This window comes from Salvelinus fontinalis, chromosome 18 (genome assembly GCF_029448725.1).
Source record: "Salvelinus fontinalis isolate EN_2023a chromosome 18, ASM2944872v1, whole genome shotgun sequence".
Taxonomy (NCBI): domain Eukaryota; kingdom Metazoa; phylum Chordata; class Actinopteri; order Salmoniformes; family Salmonidae; genus Salvelinus; species Salvelinus fontinalis.
The window spans coordinates 34,413,676-34,441,231 of NC_074682.1; the positions used below are offsets into that span (position 1 = coordinate 34,413,676).

The 27,556-nt window shown below is 42.3% G+C and overlaps 1 protein-coding gene across 1 annotated transcript in view; it reads right to left on the reverse strand.

The window, feature by feature from the left end:
- Window positions 1-2,107: 2,107 nt before the first annotated feature.
- LOC129815363 (serine/threonine-protein phosphatase 6 regulatory ankyrin repeat subunit C-like) overlaps window positions 2,108-27,556 on the reverse strand; it is a 44,927-nt gene continuing 19,478 nt past the window's right edge. The window contains exons 11-28 of the mRNA XM_055869122.1: window positions 24,332-24,414; window positions 19,953-20,070; window positions 19,785-19,853; window positions 19,523-19,663; window positions 19,385-19,444; window positions 19,089-19,200; window positions 18,505-18,576; window positions 17,974-18,175; window positions 17,715-17,802; window positions 17,430-17,547; window positions 16,999-17,218; window positions 16,771-16,858; window positions 13,089-13,172; window positions 12,802-12,947; window positions 12,476-12,558; window positions 5,647-5,729; window positions 5,316-5,407; window positions 2,108-2,487 (exon numbers count right to left, since the gene is read on the reverse strand). Coding sequence (XP_055725097.1) covers window positions 2,246-2,487; window positions 5,316-5,407; window positions 5,647-5,729; window positions 12,476-12,558; window positions 12,802-12,947; window positions 13,089-13,172; window positions 16,771-16,858; window positions 16,999-17,218; window positions 17,430-17,547; window positions 17,715-17,802; window positions 17,974-18,175; window positions 18,505-18,576; window positions 19,089-19,200; window positions 19,385-19,444; window positions 19,523-19,663; window positions 19,785-19,853; window positions 19,953-20,070; window positions 24,332-24,414 — 2,101 coding nt within the window. The 3' untranslated portion in view covers window positions 2,108-2,245. The remainder of the gene's footprint in view (window positions 2,488-5,315; window positions 5,408-5,646; window positions 5,730-12,475; window positions 12,559-12,801; window positions 12,948-13,088; window positions 13,173-16,770; window positions 16,859-16,998; window positions 17,219-17,429; window positions 17,548-17,714; window positions 17,803-17,973; window positions 18,176-18,504; window positions 18,577-19,088; window positions 19,201-19,384; window positions 19,445-19,522; window positions 19,664-19,784; window positions 19,854-19,952; window positions 20,071-24,331; window positions 24,415-27,556) is intronic.

Here is a 27,556-nt window from a genome sequence, read left to right on the forward strand (position 1 = left end):
TGAGGCATCTAGAGAAAAAAAAAACAATTCAACTGAGAAAGGTGGATGAGGTTGTCAGTGTATCACACGATAGACGTATTGGTACCAAACATGCCTACATGGTGTTCTTGTTGATGCAAAAGAGAAACGGGAGCACACATACTTGAAAATGGGTGTAAAAGAAATCAATCACTTTTGGTATTCTTTGAAATTCAAATAAATAAAATACTGTAAGACACTTCTTAAACAACTTCCGAGATGCAGTTACTTATAAATAAAAGCCATTGTGATGCTGATTGTCATAAAATAAAAAAGCTAAAAAAAGTAGCTGTCCATGCATAACCATAGCAACATAATGTAGATATTTTTGTTTTCAGTGTTAGCCATATGTTGTGAAGAGTAAAGATCCCAGTACATTACCACTACTTTCACAATTTCACTATCTAAGCCAAACTACATTTATGTAATATTGAAAATACATTAACAAAATAGGATACTGCGTAATATTACAGTACACCATGGATTTGAAATGTTCCTAAATTCCAAATAGTTTATGGAAGTGTGAGTAAGGTCAAATACTGATAGATTTTGTAATCTGAATTTTTTCAAATCGCTACAACCACATGAAAACAATTACAACAGAGTGAACATAATTTGAATTATGTTCTAATTAACATAACTAACAATCTTCATAAATAGCTTAATCAAGTGAAACACAAAACTAAATTGATTCAACTAATGTGCAAAAGAAGACAGAAGCAAACAAGTATGGCATGAATAGATAAATAGGTAAAAAAGGGAAAATTTACATGAACCTTTCCACTATAGCAAACAGCAGGGAAATATAAATGCTATAAGATTTTGAAGGCTGTCTGTGACTGAATATTGCTTCCAATTCCAAATAACGTAAAAATTCAAATTAAACACTACATGTAGACCCGCATTGACGGAAACCGTGAATACAATCCATGGAAAAGGCAGCAATATTTTAGCAGCTATATTAAAAACACGTTTTTTCTCATGGCTCTGTTGTGCAAACATATTTGACTGACAATTCACAAGTAAATGCGACGTCGGTTTACATTGTGTAAACAAGTGTTTATACAACAATAGCTTATACCGCAATCAGTATGTGTGCTAAACCCATCTTTCTTTAAAAAAACAAACAGAATTTCATCCTTTAAAAATGTCCCACTAGAATTGTTCTCTTTTTAAGTCTCAAATAATCAGGGATAAGGTGGGAGATCAGAGGGCATAAACTAGTTGGGGATGAGGGGGTGGGGCCATCTCTCAGTAATTCTCAGTATTCCATAGGCACAACATTGTTAAATATCCAGAAACGCCTACGACAGTGACAAGCGGTAGTGGGGTTCAGGCAAGAACCACAACTTCTTCCTTTAGTATGGACTCCGTGAGAGGGGGGCTAATGCAGAAACCCCCAGTCAGACAGTGACTGGACCCGTTGGATGGTGTCACTCAGATGGCCTTAGCCATTAGGACGTGTTTGTTGTCGGATGTCTAGGGGAGTAGACACCAGCTTGTAACCGCTTATTTTCAACTCTCTCTCTCTCTTCAGAGACACACAGCACGGGAAATACCCACACATGCTGCATATTGCACCAGTTTAAGTCAGAGAAGAAGTTGGAGGCACTGTTCTCCTTCTACTAGGTCATCGCTTTCACTGGGATTTGCGAGGTTAGTTTATTCGTTGTTGAAGTGCAATATAAAAAATTCACCAAAAATTGAAATTTAATTTAGAATTAAAATGATACTATCTGTAACTTGTCACACATGCTTGTGAATCTGTTAATTCAACAAAAACGTCCATGATAATATCGTAAGGGGAAAAAATCATCACTGCTGGTAGGATTTAGAGGGACTCTGTGACGAGCTCTGTCCTGGACACTGGACAGAGGTTGTCTTACCTAAGCCCAGGCTAGTGACGACAGACAAATAAACAATGAAAATGATGCCAGAGGAGAGAGGCAAATAATTGCATATAGGTTTGACTACACCCATTAAGGATTTCGTTTTTCTTCAAACAGACAGACACACGCACACACATCCAAACACACACTCACGTGAATCTAAGTATATTCCTGCTCTTGTTGTGTATTAGAAAGGGGGGGGGGGGGGGGGGGTCGTAACCCGGATCATAGTGGATTAAAGAGGGGTGATCCGGTTAGTTACAGATACAACGGGACAGGGGCTCATAGGGTAGGGCGGTCTGAGGGGGAGCAGGTTTGGGGGGGGGGGGGGGTTCATCTCACTCGGTGAAGCAGCCGTCCAGGCCGATGGTGCCATGACGGTCCTTGGCGTAGGTGTGGCGCAGGTTGCCGTTGGGCAGGGGCCCGCAGGCGGCGATGCCACAGTGCTTCAGCAGGTTAAGGCCAAAGGAGGCGGCGGCGCTGGCGTCTTTGGGAGGGAAAGGCTTCATGGTGGAGAGGATCAGGGCCAGGCAGTCCGCCACATCCTTGTTAGGGGCACAAGCCAGGGCCGGGGTGTGGCCTGACGAGAGAAGAAAGAAACAAACACACACAATTGATTAAAAGACAATTCACATTTAGGAAGAACAAATTATCTTTTATAAAATTCTCAATAACAACCTGGTTAGTCAAGAGGGCTAAGCACTTTTACTCAGACATATATACACACCAAAACGAGATAGGCAAATGGCCACCTCACCCCAGTGGCGTAGGCAGAAATTGATGTGTGGCTGGGCCTGAGTAAGTGACTGGGCCAACATTTTCCAGAAAAAAATACAGCAAAACCCCCCCGTCATATTGTTCAAATTTGTTCAATCATATTGCATATTGAAAACACAAAAAATGATACATTTGACAAAGAAACACTACAAACTAGAAATGTGCACGGTTATTTGAATATCTGAATGGACGTTAGTAGTCGAATTTTGGGACCAAAAAATGTATAGGCCAATTTTAACACTGAAAAGGCCTTTTCTAAATGACATCAAATCAAATGTTATTGATCACATACACATGGTTAGCAGATGTTAATGCGAGTGTAGCGAAATGCTTGTGCTTCAGGTTCCGACAGTGCAGTAATATCTAACAAGTAATCTAACAATTGCACAACAACTACCTGATACACAAATGTAAAGGGATGGAATAAGAATATGTACACAAATATATGAATGAGCGATGGCCAGGCGGCATAGACAAGATTCAATAGATGGTATAAAATACAGCATATACACATGAGATGAGTAATGTAAGATATGTAAACATTAAAGTGGCATTATTTAAAGTGACTAGTGATCCATTTATTAAAGTGGTCAATGATTTGAGTCTGTATGTAGGCTGCAGCCTCTGTGTTAGTGATGGCTGTTTAACAGTCCGATGGCCTTGAGATAGAAGCTGTTTTTTAGTCTCTCGGTCCCAGCTTTGATGCACCTGTATTGACCTCACCTTCTGGATGGTAGCAGGGTGAACAGGCAGTGGCTCAGGTGGTTGTAGTCCTTGATGATCTTTTTGGCCTTCCTGTGACATCGGACGCTGTAGGTGTCCTGGAGGGCAGGTAGTTTGTCCCCGGTGATGCGTTGTGCAGACCGCACTACCCTCTGGAGAGCCCTGCGGTTGAGGGCGGTGCAGATGCCATACCAGGCAGTGATACAGCCCGACAGGATGCTCTCAATTTTGTGCATTTGTAAAAGTTTGTCAGGGTATTTGGTGAAAAGCCAAATTTCTTTAGCCTCCTGAGCCTACTACTGTTGTGTCGTCTGCAAACTTGATGATTGAGTTGGAGGTGTGCATGGCCTTGCAGTCATGGGTGAACAGGTAGTACAGGAGGGGGCTGAGCACGCACCCTTGTAGGGACCCAGTGTTGAGGATCAGCGAAGAGGAGATGTTGTTTCCTACCTTCACCACTTGGGGGCAGCCTGTCAGAAAGTCTAGGACCCAATTGCACAGGGTGGGGTTGAGAACCAGGGCCTCAAGCCTAATGAGCTTGGAGGGTACTATCGTGTTCAATGCTGAGCTGTAGTCAATGAACACTATTCTTACATAGGTATTCCTCTTGTCCAGATGGGATAGGGCAGTGTGCAGTGTGATGGCGATTGCATCGTCTGTGGACCTGTTGGGGAGGTATGCAAACTGAAGTGGGTCTAGGGTGACAGGTAAGGTGATATGATCCTTGACTAGTCTCTCAAAGCACTTCATGATGACAGAAGCTACGGGGCGATAGTCATTTAATTTCAGTTATCGTTGCCTTCTTGGGTACAGGAACTATTGTGGCCATCTTGAAGCATGTGGGGACAGCAGACTGGGATAGGGAGCGATTGAATATGTCCGTAAATACACCAGCCAGCTGGTCTGCGCATGCTCTGAGGATGCGGCTAGGGATGCTGTCTGGGCCACGTTAACACGTTTAAATGTCTTACTCACGTTGGCCACAGAGAAGGAGAGTGTGGGCCCGCAGTCATTGTTCCATACAAGGATATACCGTGACGTTCTAAATTATTTAATTGAACAAAACAAACTTTGCAAGATTGCAAGATCGAATCCCCGAGCTGAAAAGGTAAAAATCTGTCATCCTGACCCTGAATAAGGCAGTTAACCCACTGGTCCTAGGCCGTCATTGAAAATAAGAATCTGTTCTTAACTGACTTAATAATAAAATATATAAATAAGATCCATACTACGACGGTAAATATTGCTCCTCTGCCTGCCGCTAATCTAGCAGGCTTGTAGGTGCTTATGCATGTCGCACGTGGCTAGTCGAATACCAAACTCTTCATTGAGACAATGCTGAAACATCAATCCATGGGCGAGTCAGTGCAACATTTTCATTTGTGCCGAAATTAAAATTAAAGAAAAGTAATCTTGCAAATTTAGCAGCTATGGTGTGAAATAAGCTTGAAATGACTTATCATAAATGGTGTGCTCATCAATCCACGTGCACCTTTTTTTTACCCAAATAATTGTATTAAGTCATACACAAGTTTTACTGTGTGACGTTTCAAATGCATTCCGTTATTACTAAATGTGCTCGGTATTTTAACATCATTTTTTTAGCACACAAACCATTTGATTAACAAAATATTGAAATCCGTAGTCTTCCTCAAATGAAGGGCATGATGACGGTCCTCAACTCGCAGCTCAGACACTCATTCAGGAAAAATTGAGTTAGTTATGAGTTAGCCTGCCCTGGAGCAGGTTAGTTCTGAAGGATTCATTGCCATAGAAATGTACCTGGCTAAAAGGTGAGCCACGTTCGTGGTACTGGTTATGCCGAGTAGAACTCAGTTGACGAAAGTTACCTCGTACGTAGGATAGGGCTCTGGTCTTTTTTCACTAACCGACACGGTGGTGACTCACCCTCCTCATCGACAGCCATCACGGCTGCCCCCCGGCTGAGCAGCACCTGCACCACCGTAGCCAGACCATTCCTCGCAGCGATATGAAGGGGCCTGAGGAGGAAGAGGGGAGAGATAAGGGATAGACAGTCAATAGACCACCTGAGTAAACAAATCGCTAGGTTTTTATGGTGTTAAACAGACCCAGCTTCAACTCCAACTTATCCCAACTCCTGGAGTTCAGAGTCACACCGTTTGAGAGTTGGAAAGAGCTGAGTGAGAGCTGAAACTGGGGTTTTCTACAGTGTTGAACAGTGTCATTAATGAAAGGCTGAGTAGCTGAGATGGCTCACATTTGCAGTGCACCGTTTGTTGCATTGATGAGGGAGGGGTCGCTGATCTCTCCCAGGATTAACAGGGCACACATCTCATGAGCCTGCCGGAGAAAACACATTAAGTAAGTAAGCCTTGTCCAAACCAGAAAGGCTCCTGCTCTATGGGCCATTCTTCTGTCCCTGTAGCGTGAGACAGCTTGATGTACAAGTTCCCCCTGGACACTACGCCAGTCTGTCGCTGGGAAACACTAGGATTGGAACATCTAGTACTCTGATGGTTAAACTCATATGGAAACACACATGCCATATCCCTGCCACCTAATTTTTGCTTTGGTATCAACAGAAATACAAATGGGCAATCTAGCACTTTTCCCAATGATATGTGGATCTATCATGACTTTGACTGCTGGTTTCCTATAGAGTTGATAGAGGCCAGTTTTTAGATAACTTGGGTTGTGTATTTGGCTACAGTGGGTCAAAATTCTAAATAACAGAGGGTCGTGTATCAGCTAGATATATGATGGAGTGTCTTGCCTTGCTGCGGGACTTGAGTGACCGAGGGAGTGAGAAGGGATGGGCATTTTAAATGTTTTTATTATTCGAGTACTTGCATTATTTTTTTGAGTACTCGATTGAGTATTATTTTTAGAACACAAGACCCGCACCGGAAAACAATGTGTGCATTTATCTACAGGTAACTGACAAATAATGGAAACACTTGAGGGATGAGGGATACAAAGTATACTGAGAGCAGGTGATTCCACAGGTGCGGTCTTGAGTTAATTAAGCAATTAACATCCCATCATTCTTAGGGTCATAACAGATTATCCATTATATTAAATGATATTCAAGTGGCCACTCTAACAATGAAAAGAAATGTCTTCAAGAATGGAAGGGAATCGGGAGGAGGTAAGATCAGGTGGGACCACTCCAGCCAATGACAGAGCAGATACGCGTGTGAACAACAGGCACAACGTTATAAAAGCTGCGTTTCAAACACAAAAGACACTCCCTCCTCCACTTACCCTCGCCTTAAGCCCTTGGGAGAATCCCCGCGGCCATCTTTGCCATCGGTCCAAACAATTAGCCAAGCAAGGGAAATTGGCAACGTAAGCCCTTCAACCCTCGTTTGTGATCGAGTGTGCAGGTGTACAATGAAGTTCACTACGGGGCCTGAAACTCCATATAATTCAATTCGCAATGATTGTAAATCCGCTAAGAAAAGTTAGCCAAAACTTAAAACCAACATCAATATGGCGAAGTCAACATACCACCAAGTAAAACATCATGTAAATAAGTTAGAAATTGTGGTAATGCACGACAGCAAAAACATGTGTCATAAAAGTAATGTTTAGTTAGCTTGCGCATACAACTTTCCCTGACATTACACTTATACATGGCTATGTCCCCATAGGATGACAATGCCCCCATCCACAGGGAACGAGTGGTGACTGAATGGTTTGATGAGCATGAAAATGACGTAAACCATAAGCCATGACTGTCTGTCACTTATTGGATATTCTGGAACAGAGTCTTAGACAGCATTTTCCACCATCATCAACAACACACCCAATAATGGAATTTCTCGTGGATCAATGGTGTTGCATCTTGTGATGGGAAGATAAGAAAAATTGATAGTTACATATCTGGATATTATTTTTTGACAATATATCGTATCATTTTGACAATATCACAATATTATTTTTTACACTAGTTGACTGTACCGCCACCAAAACGTCAAAATTTGTTCTCCATCATCTTTTTAAATAGGGAGCCGATTGTTTTCAGCACTTTTATTTCCATGACGGATCAAAACTCGTTTTATCATGGCTCTCTCTTGTCCCTCTGTAGCAGACATGGTGAGCAATATTTAGAACATTGAAGCGCAATAAAATCCCAGTACCGAATCGCAATATATATCGTAACGTGACGTCCTTGGCAATTCCCAGCTCAAGTCTCTTCCCTCCAATAGTTACAGACATATGTAGAATCTATGCCAAGGTGCATTGAGGCCGTTCTGGCTTGTGGTGGCTTAACGCCCTATTAAGACACTATGTTAGTGTTTCTTTATATTTGACAGTTACCTGTATATGCTAACAACACTACTGGGTTTTTCACGCTCAATAGTTTCCCGTTTGTAAAGAAGGGTCCACCACCCAAAGGACATCAGGTCAACTTGACAACTGTGGGAAGCATTAGAGTCAACATGGGCCAGCATCCCTGTGGAACGCTTACCACACCTTGTAGTCCATGCCCTGACGAATTGAGGCTGTTCTGAGGGAAAGGGGTGGGGGGGTTTGGCATACTCAGTGTAAATTCGTCAATTAAAAATACAAGTGCCATTTAAGATTCATTATTTTACCCATAAGTGTAAGATGGGGGAGGGGGGGTACTACTAAGCTACAGTGGGGCAAAAAAGTATTTAGTCAGCCACCAATTGTGCAAGTTCTCCCACTTAAAAAGATGAGGCCTGTAATTTTCATCATAGGTACACTTCAACTATGACAGACAAAATGAAAAAAAATTTTTTTCCAGAAAATCACACTACAATTTTTAATGAAATTATTTGCAAATTATGGTGGAAAATAAGTATTTGGTCAATAACAAAGTATTGAGATAAACTTTTGTTATATACCCTTTGTTGGCAATGACAGAGGTCAAACGTTTTCTGTAAGTCGTCACAAGGTTTTCACACACTGTTGCTGGTATTTTGGCCCATTCCTCCATGCAGATCTCCTCTAGAGCAGTGATGTTTTGGGGCTGTTGCTGGGCAACACGGACTTTCAACTCCCTCCAAAGATTTTCTATGGGGTTGAGATCTGGAGACTGGCTAGGCCACTCCAGGACCTTGAAATGCTTCTTACGAAGCCACTCTTTCATTGCCTGGGCGGTGTATTTGGGATCATTGTCATGCTGAAAGACCCAGCCACGTTTCATCTTCAATGCCCTTACAGATGGAAGGAGGTTTTCACTCAAAATCTCACGATACATGGCCCCATTCATTCTTTCCTTTACACGGATCTGTCGTCCTGGTCCCTTTGCAGAAAAACAGCCGCAAAGCATGATGTTTCCACTCCCATGCTTCACAGTAAGTATGGTGTTCTTTGGATATAACTCAGCATTCTTTGTCCTCCAAACACGACAAGTTGAGTTTTTACCAAAAAGTTATATTTTGGTTTCATCTGACCGTATGACATTCTCCCAAACTTCTTCTGGATCATCCAAATGCTCTCTAGCAAACTTCAGACGGGCCTGGACATGTACTGGCTTAAGCAGGGGGACACGTCTGGCACTTCAGGATTTGAGTCCCTGGCGGCGTAGTGTGTTACTGATGGTAGGCTTTGTTACTTTGGTCCCAGCTCTCTGCAGGTCATTCACTAGGTCCCCCCGTGTGGTTCTGGGATTTTTGCTCACCGTTCTTGTGATAATTTTGACCCCACGGGGTGAGATCTTGCGTGGAGCCCCAGATCGAGGGAGATTATCAGTGCTCTTGTATGTCTTCCATTTCCTAATAATTGCTCCCACAGTTGATTTCTTCAAACCAAGCTGCTTACCTATTGCAGATTCAGTCATCCCAGCCTGGTGCAGGTCTACAATTTTGTTTCTGGTGTCCTTTGACAGCTCTTTGGTCTTGGCCATAGTGCAGTTTGGAGTGTGACTGTTTGAGGTTGTGGGCAGGTGTCTTTTATACTGATAAGTTCAAACAGGTGCCATTAATACAGGTAACGAGTGGAGGACAGAGGAGCCTCTTAAAGAAGAAGTTACAGGTCTGTGAGAGCCAGAAATCTTGCTTGTTTGTAGGTGACCAAATACTTATTTTCCACCATAATTTGCAAATAAATTCATTAAAAATCCTACAATGTGATTTTCTGGATTTTTCCACCTCGTTTTGTCTGTCATAGTTGAAGTGTACCTATGATGAAAATTACAGGCCTCTCTAATCTTTTTAAGTGGGAGAACTTGCACAATTGGTGGCTGACGAAATACTTTTTTGCCCCACTGTATATGGTTTTGAATTTGAATTTTTCCGACCACATTAAGTATTAAAAAAATGTGGTGATGAAACATTTTATTTGGCCTTACTACCATTAGCCCATACAAAGGCATTGAATAACAGATCCACTCCATGGAGCCCCCCCAAAAAATCTAAAGGAAGTTTGTTTTTAAGTGTCTATCCTATATCTGAGATATATATATATTAATGTCTCCTGATCTTTTATTTATATATATATATATATATATTGTACATGTATTTAACCCCTTATTTTTGTCAATAAACAGTCTCCATATATACAGTACTTCCATTAATGTTTGACTGGTACCGGGGGACCTTCAGACGAGTCTTGCGAGGCTTGTGGGCATCCTAGAGCAAAACAACCGACATGTACAGTACATGTTCACCTTTACACAGATGGGTCATATCAGTGGGTAGGCTAAACTGTTCGGACGCTACAGACAATTTTGTGAGAAGACCGATTTTCTCATGGTCTGACAAACACCATTCTAGCTGTGTCACCTTTCACCGCAGACGTATAAGTATTGCATAGGTGGTGGATTCAGACCTATCCAATGCAAAAAACTGATATCTCTAGCTTAAACTGACAGATTTTATGGGGATATTTGTATTATGTTAATTCGATTTCTGCGGGGGCAGAAAACAAGACAGTATCTGGTGTGACCAACATTTGCCTCATGCAGCGCGACATCTCCTTCGCATTGAGTTGATCAAGCTGTTGATTGTGGCCTGTGGAATGCTGTCTCCCTCCTCTTCAATGGCCTACTGGTTAGTGTTGGGCCAGTGATCGAATCTCCGAGCTGACAAGGTAAAAATCTGTCGTTCTGCCCCTGAACAAGGCAGTTAACCCATTGTTCCCTGGTAGGCCGTCATTGTAATTAAGAATGTTTTCTTAACTGACTTGCCTAGTAAATAAAGGTAAAAAAAATAAAAATAAAAATGAAATAACTGTGAAGTTGCTGGATCTTGGCGGGAACTGGAACACGCTGTCATACACGTCGATCCAGAGCATCCCAAACATGCTCAACAGGTGACATGTCTGGTGAGTATGCAGGCCATGGAAGAACTGGGACATTTTCAGCTTCCAGGAATTGTGTACAGATCCTTGCGACATGGGGTAGTGCATTATCATGCTGTAACATGAGGTGATGGCAGTGGGTGAATGGGCCTCAGGATCTCATCATGTATCTTTGTGCATTCAAATTGCCATTGACAAAATGGAATTGTGTTCGTTGTCCATAGCTTTTGCCTGCTCATACCATAACCCCACCACCATGGGGCTCTGATCACAACGTTGCCATCAGCAAACCGCTCACCCACACGACGCCATACACGTGGGTATGCGGTTAGACTTACTGCCAAATTCTCTAAAACGAAGTTGGAGGCAGCTTATGGTAGGGAAATTAACATTAAATTCTCTGGAAACAGCTCTGGTGGGCATTCCTGCAGTCAGCATGCCAATTGCACATTCCCTCATAACATGAGGCATTGTGTTGTGTGACAAAACTGAACATTGTAGTGGCCTTTTAAGTAACATGCCGTTTAATCAGCTTCTTGATATGCCACACCTGTCAGGTGGATGGATTATCTTGGAAAAGGAGAAATGCTCGTTAACAGGGATGTAATCAAATTTGTGCCCAAAATTGTGACATAAGCTTTTTGTGCGTATGGAACATTTCTGGGATCTTTTATTTCAGCTCATGAAATATGGGACCAACACTTTACACTTTATATTTTTGTTCAGTGTATAAAGTTAGTGAAAACCATTTCTAAGATGCATACTTTAGGTTTTTCCAAATGCACTTCACTCGCACATAAGAGAGAAAGGCTTGTTGTACCAGTGCTGGCACATGCGCAGATCAAATACACCCTGAGATGCCGATTAAGCTGTTTACATGTCCTAATCATTTGAAAGATTGCTCAGAAAATCATGTTTTGTTATTGGCGTATGCTTACTTCCTTTATTACCTTACGTCGATTCAGATAAGCAGAGTAAGGTGCTTACATTCAAAGACTCAATCATGGACAAGGAGAGTTGAGGCTGCTTCGCGTGATGTATTGATGTCTTCCTTCTTGCCCGTGTGCGGTTGTCTGTGCCGAATAATGTTTGTACCATGTTTTGTGCTGCTACCATGTTGTGTTGTCATGTGTTGCTGCCATGCCGTTGTCGTCTTAGTTCTCTCTTTACATAGTGTTGTGGTGTCTCTCGTCGTGATGGGTGTTTTGTTCTCTATTTTTATTTTAAATCCCAGCTCCCCGCCTTTTGCTAGGCCGTCATTGTAAATAAGAATTTGTTCTTAATTTACTTGCCTAGTTAATTAAAGGTAAAAAAATGAATAATGCCATACTTGGCCTTCTGCCATAATCAGTTGAATATTGAATAATTACTGTGCATACTCAATTATTCCAAAACGGCAGTTTGTTGTTGGAAAACATATTTCCCTACTTCAATCAACCAGAGAATGTAGCTTGAGTATGTATCCCATCCGTTAGATACGTTTTAAATTGGCATTTATTTCTGAGCACAAGTGAGAGAGACACTGAGGGGAAAGAGAATTTATGGAGAAGAACTGTGTGATGCTTGGCTTGGTTTCACTTTTGTTGTGCCCCAGAAATGCACTTGTAAAAATGAAAACACCAGGGTCAAAGCAAATTAATGTTGTCTTAAAGACCAAAAAATAAATACATTCGGGAAAAAATGTCACTTGCACATTACACCAAATTGTAAAAATAACAAAAATGCAATCTCTGGTTAAAGATTGAGTTTTGACATGCGTTGAGTACTCATGCCTATGAGTGAGTAAGTGAGCGATCAAGCATGCGTGCTCCCACCTTGCTGCAGGCCAGGTGAAGGGCGGTGTTCTCGTTGACATCCAGCAGGGTCAGGTCTGCCTTGGCCTGGTGCAGCAGGACCTCTGTTGGGTTAACACATCTCTAACAATTACACAATCATCAGTATCATCATCATCGTCGTTAGGCTGCAGAACAGTCCACAACAAGCTTCCTCCAGTTGCTATAGTCACTATCAGTTCATAAATACATGTAATAAATGAATATAAAATAAAACAAATGACATTTCAAACTAATAAGACCACTAAATGGTCAGTTTTCATATTTACTGGATCAATGATCACATTTCCTCATTTCTGGTCACTCACCGACGGCTGCAGTCTGTCCGTTGTTGGCGGCAACCATCAATGCGGAGTGTCCGGTTGTGTCCACCGCATTGACCTCTGCCCCCTGAACCAGGGCCAGCTGCAGCCCGGCCACACTTTCTGAATAGGCAGCTGCGTGCAACGGGGTCCTTCAGGCACAGCCCAGGTCAGCCACAACCAGGCAGACAGACAGACAGGTAAGCAACAGTGGCAAGCTGCAATACACTAGACTAGAAAGAGCACCGTACGAAAATGCATAGGAAGAAACTAAAAATAGACATGACACGCACCTTCCTTTGGCATCTCTGATGTTCACCATCTGAGTTCCGACGGTCTCTACCAGTAGTTCAGCAGCACCATCATGGCCATTTATTCTGGAAAGGAGCAAGAAAACATCCTCCAGCTCTCTTATCAAAAAGGAGAGCAACATTCTGATGGATTCAATGCCAGAACTGATCATCTGATAGAAGAATACAGAAACCAGAAGTAGTGCTGTTTGATTATAAATGCACTATGCATTGTGGGTTGAATTCTGTAACACAGAATAAAACAATAAATAAAAGTCCCATGATGGTAGTGACTGCCCATTACTACTGATCACTTATTAATCATAATTTATTCACATGACTTTAATAAAATATTTCAGTTGTGTATATAACATTTATTTTACAAGATGATTATTATTTAAGTCCATGTCATCATCTCATCTCTATAGAGCTGCTGTATATGCTGTCTGACAAAATCACTATTTTAGTAGTTCTTCGAAGTAAATAAGGCATACTTTTGAGACTGCTGAATACCAACACCAACTCCGGTCCTCCAGTACCCCCAAAAGTACACATCCAAATCTTGAGCTTTATAACAAAATAGATCAGTTGGAGTAGCACTTGCGAGGCACAGCTGAGCATAAATTAAAATAATTTCCTTTTTTATTTGACTGGACTGATGGTACCTGCATCTCATGACCATGGTGCTTTCAAGACAACTGGGAACTCTGAAAAAAGGAGGCCAAATCAAGATGTCAGTGAACTTCAGGTCAGAAAGTCAGAGTTCTAGAAAGATGCCAGTTTCCGAGTTGGATGACCATTCAAACCGATTTTTCCCAGTCAGATCTCGTTTCCCCCCCACATAGTTCCCAGTTGTCTTTAACGCACTTAAGTCAGAATTGTCAGAATTCACAGTTGTTTTGAACAGGCATTAGTCTCAGTGGAGTGAGGGAGAGAGCAGCAGAGGGTCCACCTCTCACGGTCCCTGCTCTTTTCTTCCTTTCCTCTGGGTGAGACTGATCAGGGACAGGGGACACCGTCTACCACCTGATGGTCAAACTCAAGTCGCACCGCATCTGCCTCATGCACAAATTCATATTGTTCCTATGACCAGGGAAAGTGGAATTCTCCTCCATATTAAAATAGACAAGCTGCTAATAATAATAAAAATACAGGGCTATCGATACACTTGGCTACTCATTCATTGCAGTGCGAGTGGAAGTAGAGAGAAGCGCGCTGTGTTTGAAATAGTGTTGAATACAAAGTGCTGACACTGATGAATACAAACTTAAACATGAACTCACTCATAAAAACAGCAGCTCTTTGCTGTAATCTTTGACAGACTCTCTGTGGTCATGGTTTTAAAATTGATTAAATCTTACGTAGCTAGTATCAAACTTTGTGGTGGCCGTGGAAGCTGTAGGTAGCTCAAATCACTATGCCTGTCCGATTGAGTAGGTGCACTCGATCTAGCCACATAACTCCCGGTCATCCAGGTAGGCGGAGTTTGTCTTTTCAGACAAATCAAATAGTTAAAAATGGGAACACTTTGATTGAAATACACCTCCAGCCAACATCGCAACACGGAAAAGAGAGAAAAAAAAAGAGCTGATGGCTTTATCGTCGGCTTTTCTACACAAATGTTGGTGATTGACTAGGAATGCCTTGAAGATCGACCAGTCTATCGTGATTGACCGGTTGGTGACCACTAATGTTGAATACTGGCCTGTTGGAAAATACAACTCCCTACTAGAGGTCGATCGATTAATCAGAATGGCCGATTAATTAGGGCCGATTTCAAGTTTACATAACAATCGGAAATCGGTATTTTTGGACCCCCGATTTGGCCGTTTAAAAAAAAAAATGTACACCTTAATTTAATCTTTATTTAACTAGACAAGTCAGTTAAGAACACATTCTTATTTTCAATGACGGCCTAGGAACGGTGGGTTAACTGCCTCGTTCAGGGGCAGAACGACAGATTTTTACCTTGTCAGCTCGGGGGATTCAATCTTGCAACGTTAACTAGTCCAACGCTCTAACCACCTGATTACATTGCACTCCACGAGGAGCCTGCCTGTTACGCGAATGCAGTAGAAGCCAAGGTAAGTTGCTAGCTAGCATTAAACTTATCTTATAAAAAACAATCAATCAATCATAATCACTAGTTAACTACACATGGTTGATGATATTACTAGTTTATCTAGCATGTCCTGTGTTGCATATAATCGATGCGGTGCGTATCATTGCTCCAATGTGTACCTAACCATAAACATCAACGCCTTTCTTAAAATCAATACACAGAAGTATATATTTGTAAACCTCCATATTTAGCTAAAATAAATCCAGGTTAGCAGGCAATATTAACCAGGTGAAATTGTGTCACTTCTCTTGCGTTCATTGCACGCAGTCAGTGTATATGCAACAGTTTGGGCCGCCTAATTTGCCATAATTTTACGTAATTATGACATAACATTGAAGGTTGTGCAATGCAACAGGAATATTTAGACTTATGGATGCCACCCGTTAGATAAAATACGGAACGGTTCCGTATTTCACTGAAAGAATAAACGTCTTGTTTTCGAGATGATCGTTTCCGGATTCGACCATATCAATGACCTAAGGCTCGTATTTCTGTGTGTTATAATGTTATAACTAAGTCTATGATTTAATAGAGCAGTCTGACTGAGCAGTGGTAAGCAGCAGCATGCTCGTAAGCATTCATTCCAACAGCACTTTCGTGCGTTTTGCCAGAAGCTCTTCGCTGTGCTTCAAGCCAATCAACTCCCAAGATTAGGCTGGTGTAACCGATGTGAAATGGCTAGCTAGTTAGCGGGGTGCGCAATAATAGCGTTTCAAAAGTCACTCGCTCTGAGACTTGGAGTAGTTATTCCCCTTGCTCTGCATGGGTAACGCTGCTTCGAGGGTGGATGTTGTCGTTGTGTTCCTGGTTCGAGCCCAGGTAGGAGCGAGGAGAGGGATGGAAGCTATACTGTTACACTGGCAATACTAAAGTGCCTATAAGAACATCCAATAGTCAAAGGTTAATGAAATACAAATGGTATAGAGAGAAATAGTCCTATAATTCCTATAATAACTACAACCTAAAACTTCTTACCTGGGAATATTGAAGACTCATATTAAAAGGAACCACCAGCTTTCATATGTTCTCATGTTCTGAGCAAGGAACTTAAACGTTAGCTTTCTTACATGGCACATATTGCACTTTTACTTTCTTCTCCAACACTTTGTTTTTTCATTATTTAAACCAAATTGAACATGTTTCATTATTTATTTGAGGCTCAATTGATTTTATTGATATATTATATTAAGTTAAAATAAGTGTTCATTCAGTATTGTTGTAATTGTCATTATTACAAAAAAACAAACAAAACAAAAACGACCGATTAATCGGCATCGGTTTGTTTTGGCCCTCCAATAATTGGTATTGGTATCGGAGTTGAAAAATCATAAATCGGTCGACGTCTACTCCCTACTACTGCGCACAGTCCAGGTTTGATCTGATTTCTAAAAGAGAAACTGCAGTGAGAAAATGCGCATTGAGCTCACAGAAAAAAACTAAATGGAATTAAAATAATTGAACAGACGTTGGTCAATTAGTTTAACAACCTGAAAAATTAGCAACATTTCAGTTAATCACTCAGCACTACCTAGAAAGGCAGGGGGAACCAGTCGTGGTACTCACAGAGCACAGTGCAATGGGGTGAAAGGGTTTCCTTCCTGTATGTTAAATGGTTTGTGGTCTAGTAAAACATCCAAACAGTCCTCGTGCCCTGAAAGAGAAAAAAGATGAGTCAGGCAACGGTTCACAGTTTAGGAGCAACGAGTTCTCTCCATGCCAGCTAGCCAAATCCTATACTTGTGAGTTATTCACCACAGTTATTTGTAGCCCCTCCATGAAGGCGTGTCTCACCGTGGTAGGCTGCCCAGTGGGCGGGGGTGTATCCGTGGTAGTCCAACAAGGAGTCCAGGGGGTCGGTGCTTGTGACACCCTGCAGCAGGCTGAGCAGGAGCTCCATGTGGCCACAGGAGGAGGCCAGGTGCAGGGGTGTGCGTCCCCGAGACTCCCTGCACAGAGCAGAGGCTCCGTGCTCGAGCAGGGCCGACACACAGTCCTCACAGCCCATCGCCGCCTGGAGGAAGAGGCAAAGAGTTACAGAGGATGAACTCATCACTGCCAAGAGGAAGAAAGGACAGAAGGAGAAAAGAGAAAGGAAAGAGAAAAGAGAGAGCGCCGCGAGACGGAAAGAGTGAAAGAGAAGAACAGATGAAAGGGATAAGTGTTTCGGACCACCACAGTAGGTTGGGAAAGATAAGACATATCCACATGGTGGAGAAACTCACAGCTCTGTGTAGAGCAGTGCGGCCTCTCTTGTCAGCGGTGTCAGCCCCGGCTCCCTTCTCCAGCAAGATGTGGACACAGTCAGTGTGACTGCCCAGAGCTGCCAGCATCAGAGCCGTCCTGCACACGCGCACACACACACAAGGTTAAACAGGGAACCCTCTACTAGAGCATTGTTGTAAAACATTTTTAAAGAACCGCTGACATTGTAGGAAACTAAAAAATCCTCTGTTCTTCCATTCTAGTGGGTGCACATAATGTTCAATAAATTAATGACAGTCACTCACTGTCCCTGTATGTCGACGATATCGACGACGTCAGCCTTCTCTCCTCGGTTGACCAGCATGAGCAGACAGTCTGTTTGGCCGTTGGAAGCTGGAGGTGGTGACGGAGACAGTCAAATATTGAGACAAGCACACACAATGAAGAGCAGGGAGAGCGCAACACAGAGAGGAGTGAAAATATGAACATGTGCTCAAACACATACAAACACCAAGAGGATCAGAATCGAACAACCACCCAATAGAATGCAACATACACACACACCTGCGACATGAAGCGGGGTCCACTTGCGGCGGCGCTCCTTGAGGTGGCAGGAGGCTCCGTGGGACAGCAGTACCTCCACGCACTGAGCATGTCCCCGCTGCGCTGCCAGGTAGAGGGCGGTGTGCCCCCTCGCGTCCCGAACATCCAGACTCACCAGCGTCTCAGACAACACCCCCAACGCCTCACAGTGACCATTATATGCCTGGTTGAGGGAAAAGGGCAGGAAATACAAGACTGTGAGAATGGCAGAAGGTCACTGTGTTAATGGGATATTTATTTCACTCCAACTTCAAAACCAGCACCTCATAACAGTGCGAGAACGGGGGTCATGCGGATAAATGTGTCAATGAATTGGGTGACTGTGTTAAATGGATAGTTAGTTCACTCCAACTTTGAACTGGCACTGTAGAACAAAGAGGGCAGCAATAAAACTAATGTGATGGGTTAATCAGAAGTTAAACCAATAGACCGTACAATGAAACGGAACGTCGGGCCAGAGGAAACGAGGCTAAGCGGGTGTACTGTACTCACGGCTAAGTGCAAAGGGCTAACTGGAACACTGCTCTCCACGTCTCCCAAACAGTTGAACGACATCTCCAAGAGCTGGGGAACAGAGGGACAAAGGGAGGAGTTTGCAACCTGTACATACCATTTAATAAGATCACTGCACTTCCCAAAGGGCGCCAGAAAATAGTACACATTCATCTGAGGTTATCCCTCTGAAGAGGAAGCAACAGTAAATGCTTTACCGACACCCAACAGCCAATCTCAACTCCTAAAAAGGTGTGGCTGAAAATACAACTTAATTACAAAGGCCATTACCAGTTCCAAACCCTTATATTTCAGAACCATTTTGAAGTACAACTTTGGATGCATCTCAATACTCTAAATTGATGTATTTTCCTCTTCTTTATCTGCACTGATCTGAAATCAACAGCTAAGTGAACGAGATATGGTTGGATATCTACTAGGACTTTGCAGTCACTTGTCCTGTTGTTTCATAGTGCAGACGAGGAGGGTAAGCCTCTATTGAAAAGACAACATGATTCAGTCTCATCTTTCCCGGTATGTCTGTAGCACGCACACAATGGTTGTCCCTCCTCCTACTAACTCACCAGCTCCAGGTTCTGCTTGTTTCCGTGGGCTGCTGCATAGTGGACTGCGCTATAACCCTTGGTGTTCCTCAGAGCTGGGTCAGCCCCATTATCCAGCAGATACTCTAAACAACTGTGAAAGGTCAATCAACAAGCCGTCAAATACATGGGCAGGTTAACCTTAACTGCAAACCTTTGCCAAAAATAATACATTTCTAAATGGTTCCCATCTTCTGAGAAAGCAAAATGTTAGGGCTTGGTTAGATTGCATGTCTTATGTTTCATAGAAACAGACTAAATCATGGTATGCGACTTACAAAAAGGCCTCCTTGGCCCTCTCCTCACTATGGTGTCCAACTGAGTAATGTCTGTCCACTCTGAAACAAAAACAAAATGTCAGTCAAATTTTGGTCTGGTATCTTTTAGCCCCCCTGTGTGTTATCTGTGCGTCTCACCGGCGGAAGGTCTGTGAGGCAGCGGCATAGTGCAGGGGGCTGCAGCCCTTCTGGTCCAGCTCGTTCACCTCGGCACCAGCACTCACAAGGGCAACCGTGCACTGGTAGCTCCCATTCGCCGCAGCGTAGTGCAAAGGAGCTCTGCCATGGGAGACGGGAGAGAAGTCACACTCACAGGAGAAGAGAATGAAATAGAATTCACTGAATGACAAAAATATTACGGGGAAAAACACATTTGTTGAATTCTAGAATGAGACCACACCTTCCCAATGTGTCCTTGTTACTCAAGTCAGCACCACTACTCAACAGCAAGTTAAGACATTCAACGTTTCTGCCATCAAAGAGAGAACAGAAATACAAATGAGACGATTATACAACCACTACCAAAAAGCTCACTCTTCATTCAAAATGTGTGTGAACGTGCGCTCACCCTCCAGAGGCAGCGGCGTGCAGGCAGGTTCTCCCCAAGCTGTCTGGGGTGTTTATGTCAAAACCGGCTGATAGCACGTGCTCGTTGCTCAGAGATGATACAATGCTGTACAGCTGACCTGCAGAAAGCACAACACAAAACAGGAAGTGATGTCATACGTGGTGACCACATTGGTCTGTTTCCTAACATGACACTGAATGAGGAAAAGCAAGAAGTTAAAGAATGTGTTGTTTGTAAATGCCCTCTCACATTCTATCTGGTAGAGCACTACTTAGGTCAATTTGAATGTACACTAGAGGTCGACCGATTATGATTTTTCAACGTCGATACCAATTATTGGAGGACCCAAAAAAGCCGATACTGATTAATCGGACGATTTTTTATATTTATTTGTAATAATGACAATTACAACAATACTGAATGAACACTTATTTTAACTTAATATAATACATCAATAAAATCAATTTAGCATCAAATAAATAATGAAACATGTTCAATTTGGTTTAAATAATGCAAAAACAAAGTGTTGGAGAAGAAAGTAAAAGTGCAATATGTGCCATGTAAGAAAGTTAACGTTTAAGTTCCTTGCTCAGAACATGAGAACATATGAAAGCTGGTGGTTCCTTTTAACATGAGTCTTCAATATTCCAAGGTAAGAAGTTTTAGGTTGTAGTTATTATAGGAATTATATGACTATTTCTCTCTATACCATTTGTATTTAATTAACCTTTGACTATCAAGTCTGAATATTTTGTCTGTTACCACTGATAACCTGAATGACCTTAGAAAGTTTTGGAATGCTATTAAGTCTATGTCTGGTAACAGTAATGTTAATGATTTACCGTCATGTGTTTTGAAGGACTCTGTTGCCATATATGACAAAACTGAAATGCTGAATTGTTTCAATGAGCACTTTGTATCATCTGGTAGGCTGTTTGATTCAGTGTCCTCTGTCTCTGTACAACCCTGTGTGGATGAACCAGTGAGAGCTGGTCAAACTTTTAGCTTTTTGCCATTCTCAGTGCAGGTGGTACATAAAGCTCTGAAATCCTTAGATCAAAGAAAGCCTGCAGGTCCTGATCTTTTGGATCCCTGCTTTTTAAATCTGGCAGCTGATTTCATAGCTGCACCACTTACATATCTGTTCAATCTAACCCTGGAATGTGAGGAAATTCCAAAGATCTGTAAATCAGCATTTGTCCTACCACTTTTAAAAGGGGGAGATCCAACTCTTTTAAATAATTATAGGCCGATCTCAAAGCTGTCACCCCTGGTGAAAATACTTGAAACCCTTGTAAGTGAACAGCTAAAATAGTTTTTATTTACTAACTCTATTTTATCAATGTACCAATCGGGCTTCAGGAAGACGCATAGCACAATTACAGCAGCCATGAAGGTTTTAAATGATATCACTGAAGCCCTTGACAAAAAACAGCACGGTGTCTCACTTTTTATTGATCTCTCTAAGGCTTTTGATACAGTTGATCATGCTATACTAAGGCAGAGATTGTTGAGTGTAGGTCTTTCGGAGCATGCAGTTGCATGGTTTGCTAACTATCTGTCTGATAGAACTCAGTGCACTCAATTTGATGGGCTTATGTCTGTTAAATTGTCTGTCCTAAATGGTGTGCCCCAAGGCTCTGTACTTGGTCCTCTCTTATTCACTATTTATATAAATGATTTAGACAAAAATGTCCAAAATGCACAACTTCATTTTTATGCTGATGATACTGTTATTTACTGTTGTGCCTCGTCTCTTACAAAAGCTTTCCAGAACTTGCAAACTGCTTTTTATACTGTTCAACATACTTTGTGTCAATTGAAGCTTATCCTCAATACTGACAAAACTAAACTAATGGTGTTTTCTAATGCAAGAAATAGACCTCTGAACCTTTCACCTATTACTACCTGTCAGGGCAAAGAGATTGAGGTTGTAACCTCATATAAATATCTTGGAATTCTAATTGATGATGGCCTCTCTTTTAAATTGCATATTCAACAACTTACAAAAAAAATTGAAGCTGAAATTGGGATTTTATTTTAGGAATAAGGCCTGTTTTTCTTTTGAAGCCAGAAGGAGGCTAGTATCAGCTACATTTATGCCTTTACTAGACTATGGGGATATTTTATATATGAATGCTTCCGCTCAGTGTTTGAGATCAATTGACACTCTTTACCATGGCACTTTGAGATTTATTTTAAACTGTAAAACCCTTACGCACCACTGCACTTTGAATACCAGGGTTGGCGAGCCTCTAGTCACTCGTAGGCTCAGTCACTGGTATACTTTTATTTACAAAGCCATTTTGGGTTTACTACCTTTTTATTTGGGCATTTTTATTGTTCAGAAATGTGGTGGGTACTCTCTTCGTTCGCTGGACTTTATCCTGCTAACTGTTCCAAATGTCCGAACTGAATTTGGCAAAAGGTCTTTTATGTACTCTGCGCCATCGTCTTGGAACATCTTACAAAATAATTTTAAACTGGAAGAACTTGTCCCGATTGGTGTTTTTAAATCACTGATGAAGGATTTTGAGGCCGATTCCCTGACCTGTCAATGTTTTTAATTTGTTGTTTTTGATTTTGTTATACTCTTGTGAATTCAATGTTTTTTACTAGATTACTTGTAGTTTTTCATGTTGTCTGTCTGTAATTTTTGTAATGACTTGGTGCTGCCTATCTTGGCCAGGACGCTCTTGAAAAATGTATTTTAAATCTCAATGATCCATTCCTGGTTAAATAAAAAATAAATATTGGATGTTCTTATAGGCACTTTAGTATTGCCAGTGTAACAGTATAGCTTCCATCCCTCTCCTCGCTCCTACCTGGGCACGAACGAGGAACACATCGACAACAGGCACCCTCAAAGCAGCGTTACCCATGCAGAGCAAGGGGACCAACTACTCCAAGTCTCAGAGCGAGTGACGTTTGAAACGCTATTGGCGTGCACCCCGCTAACTAGCTAGCCATTACACATCGGTTACACCAGCCTAATCTCGGGAGTTGATAGGCTTGAAGTCATAAACAGCAGAGCTGCTGGCAAAACGCACGAAAGTGCTGTTTGAATGAATGCTTACGAGCCTGCTGCTGCCTACCACCGCTCAGTCAGACTGCTCTATCAAATCATAGACTTAGTTATAACATAATAACACACAGAAATACGAGCCGTAGGTCATTAATATAGTCGAATTCAGAAACTATCATCTCGAAAACAAGACGTTTATTCTTTCAGTGAAATACGGAACCGTTCCGTATTTTATCTAACGGGTGGCATCCATAAGTCTAAATATTCCTGTTACATTGCACAACCTTCAATATTATGTCATAATTACGTAAAATTCTGGCAAATTAGGCGGCCCAAACTGTTGCATATACACTGACTCTGCGTGCAATGAACGCAAGAGAAGTGACACAATTTCACCTGGTTAATATTGCCTGCTAACCTGGATTTATTTTAGCTAAATATGCAGGTTTAAAAATATATACTTCTGTGTATTGATTTTAAGAAATACATTGATGTTTATAGTTAGGTACAGTCGTGCAATGATTGTGCTTTTTTCGCAAAAGTGCTTTTGTTAAATCATCCACCGTTTGGCGAAGTTGGCTGTCTTTGTTAGGAAGAAATAGTCTTCACACAGTTCGCAACGAGCCAGGCGGCCCAAACTGCTGCATAAACCCTGACTCTGTTGAAAGAGATGTGACAAAGAAATTCGTGTTAGCAGGCAATATTAACTAAATATGCAGGTTTAAAAATATATACTTGTGTATTGATTTTAAGAAAGGCATTGATGTTTATGGTTAGATACCTTTTTCGCGAAAGCGCACCGCATCGATTATATGCAACGCAGGACACGCTAGATAAACTAGTAATATCATCAACCATGTGTGGTTAACTAGTTATTATGATTGATTGTTTTTTATAAGAAGTTTAATGCTAGCTAGCAACTTACGTTGGCTTCTTACTGCATTCTCGTAACAGGTGGGCTCCTCGTGGAGTGCAATGAGAGGCAGGTGGTTAGCGCGTTGGACTAGTTAACCGTAAGGTTGCAAGATTGAATCCCCGAGCTGACAAGGTAAAAATCTGTCGTTCTGCCCGAACAAGGCAGTTAACCCACGGTTCCTAGGCCGTCATTGAAAATAAGAATGTGTTCTTAACTGACTTGCCGAGTTAAATAAAGGTGTAAAAAATATATATAAATAAATGAAAAATTGGCCAAATCGGTGTCCAAAAATACCGATTTCAGATTGTTATGAAAACTTGAAATCGTCCCTAATTAAAATCGGCCATTCCGATTAATCGGTCGACCTCTAATGTACACCTCCATGAAACTTGATTAGTTTCAATCATACAGTTTCCATGGCTGTGTATAAAGGCTTACCTGAGGAGAGTAACTTGCGACAACAGTCTGAAAACCCGTAGAGCACAGCCAAATGCAACGGAAACATCCCATTAATCCCTTGCCTAGAGAGAGCAAGGAGAGCGATAGAGGAATATATGAGACAGGGAAGGAGATATAGTGCTGCAGCTTCTCAAATATGTACACAATGAACAAAAACAGTTCCTTTGGAAAGTATTCAGACCCCTTGACTTTTTCCACATTTTGTTACGTTACAGCCTTATTCTAAAATGGATTAAATAAAACAATTTCCTCAGCAATCTACACACAATACCCCATAACGACAAAGCGAAAACAGGTATAGAAATTTTAGCATATGTACACTGCTCAAAAAAATAAAGGGAACACTTAAACAACACAATGTAACTCCAAGTCAATCACACTTCTGTGAAATCAAACTGTCCACTTAGGAAGCAACACTGATTGACAATAACTTTCACATGCTGTTGTGCAAATGGAATAGACAACAGGTGGAAATTATAGGCAATTAGCAAGACACCCCCAATAAAGGAGTGGTTCTGCAGGTGGTGACCACAGACCACTTCTCAGTTCCTATGCTTCCTGGCTGATGTTTTGGTCACTTTTGAATGCTGGCGGTGCTTTCACTCTAGTGGTAGCATGAGACGGAGTCTACAACCCACACAAGTGGCTCAGGTAGTGCAGCTCATCCAGGATGGCACATCAATGCGAGCTGTGGCAAGAAGGTTTGCTGTGTCTGTCAGCGTAGTGTCCAGAGCATGGAGGCGCTACCAGGAGACAGGCAAGTACATCAGGAGACGTGGAGGAGGCCGTAGGAGGGCAACAACCCAGCAGCAGGACCGCTACCTCCGCCTTTGTGCAAGGAGTAGCACTGCCAGAGCCCTGCAAAATGACCTCCAGCAGGCCACAAATGTGCATGTGTCTGCTCAAACGGTCAGAAACAGACTCCATGAGGGTGGTATGAGGGCCCGACGTCCACAGGTGGGGGTTGTGCTTACAGCCCAACACCGTGCAGGACGTTTGGCATTTGCCAGAGAACACCAAGTTTGGCAAATTCGCCACTGGCGCCCTGTGCTCTTCACAGATGAAAGCAGGTTCACACTGAGCACGTGACAGACGTAAAGAGTCTGGAGACGCCGTGGAGAACGTTCTGCTGCCTGCAACATCCTCCAGCATGACCGGTTTGGCGGTGGGTCAGTCATGGTGTGGGGTGGCATTTCTTTGGGGGGCCGCACAGTCCTCCATGTGCTCGCCAGAGGTAGCCTGACTGCCATTAGGTACCGAGATGAGATCCTCAGACCCCTTGTGAGACCATATGCTGGTGCGGTTGGCCCTGGGTTCCTCCTAATGCAAGACAATGCTAGACCTCATGTGGCTGGAGTGTGTCAGCATTTCCTGCAAGAGGAAGGCATTGATGCTATGGACTGGCCCGCCCGTTCCCCAGACCTGAATCCAATTGAGCACATCTGGGACATCATGTCTCGCTCCATCCACCAACGCCACGTTGCACCACAGACTGTCCAGGAGTTGGCGGATGCTTTAGTCCAGGTCTGGGAGGAGATCCCTCAGGAGACCATCCGCCACCTCATCAGGAGCATGCCCAGGCGTTGTAGGGAGGTCATACAGGCACGTGGAGGCCACACACACTACTGAGCCTCATTTTGACTTGTTTTAAGGACATTACATCAAAGTTGGATCAGCCTGTAGTGTGGTTTTCCACTTTAATTTTGAGTGTGACTCCAAATCCAGACCTCCATGGGTTGATAAATTTGATTTTCATTGATCATTTTTGTGTGATTTTGTCAGCACATTCAACTATGCAAAGAAAAAAGTATTTAATAAGAATATTTCATTCATTCAGATCTAGGATGTTATTTTAGTGTTCCCTTTATTTTTTTGAGCAGTGTATAAACAAAAAAACTGAAATACCTTATTAACATAAGTATTCAGACCCGTTGCTATGAGATTCGAAACTGAGCTCGGGTGCATCCCGTTTCCATGGATCATCCTTGAGAATTTTCTACAACTTGATTGGAGTTCATTTGTGGTAAATTCAATTGATTGGACATGATTTGTAAAGGCACACACTGGTCTATATAAGGTCCCACAGTTGACAATGCATGTCAGAGCAAAAAACAGGAATTGGTCGAAGGAATTGGTCGAAGGAATTGTCCGTAGAGCTCCGAGACAGGTTTGAACCAATCAGGCCTTTATGGAAGAGTGGCCAGACGTAAGCCACTCCTCAGTAAAAGGCACATGAGAGCCCGCTTGGAGTTTGCCAAAAGGCACCTGAAACACTCTCAGACCATGAGAAACAAGATTCTCTGGTCTGATGAAACCAAGATTTAACTCCTTGGCCTGAATGCCAAGCGTCACGTCAGGAGGAAACCTGGCACAATCCCTACGGTTAAGCATGGTGGTGGCAGCCTCATGCTGTGGGGATGTTTTTCAGCGGCAGAGACTGGGAGACTAGTCAGGATCAAGTACAGAGAGATCCTTGATGAAAACCTGCTCCAGAGCACTCAGGACCTCAGACTGGGGCGAAGGTTCACCTTCCAACAGGACAACAACCCTAAGCATACAGCCAAGACAACGCAGGAGTGGCTTCGGGACAAGTTTCTGAATGTCCTTGAGTGGCCAGAGCCCTGACTTGAACCCGATCTAACAACTCGAGAGACCTGAAAATAGCTGTGCAGTAACGCTCCCCATCCAACCTGACAGAGCTTGAGAGAATCTTCAGAGAAAAATGGGAGAAACTCCCCAAATACAGGTGTGCCAAGCTTGTAGTATCGTCATACCCAAGAAGACTCGAGGCTGTAATTGCTGTCAAACGGTGCTTAAAGAAGGTTCTGAGTAAAGGGTCTGAATGCTTATGTAAATGTGATAGTTAAAAAAAAAAAAATTAGCAAGAAAAATATAAAAAACTGTTTTTGCTTTGTAATGATGGGGTATTTTATGTAGCTTGAGAGAGAAAAAACAGTTTAATCAATATTAGATTAAGGCTGTAACCTAACAAAATATGGAAAAAGTCAAGGGGTCTGAATACTTTCCAGAGACACTGTATAAACAAAACATGCAACAATTACAAATGTTTTACTGCATTTAAGTTCATATGAGGAAATCAGTCAATAGAAATCAATTCATTAGGCCCTAATCTATGGATTTCACGACTGGGAATACAGATATGCATCTGTTGGACACAGAAACCCTAAAAGAAATGGTCCTCAC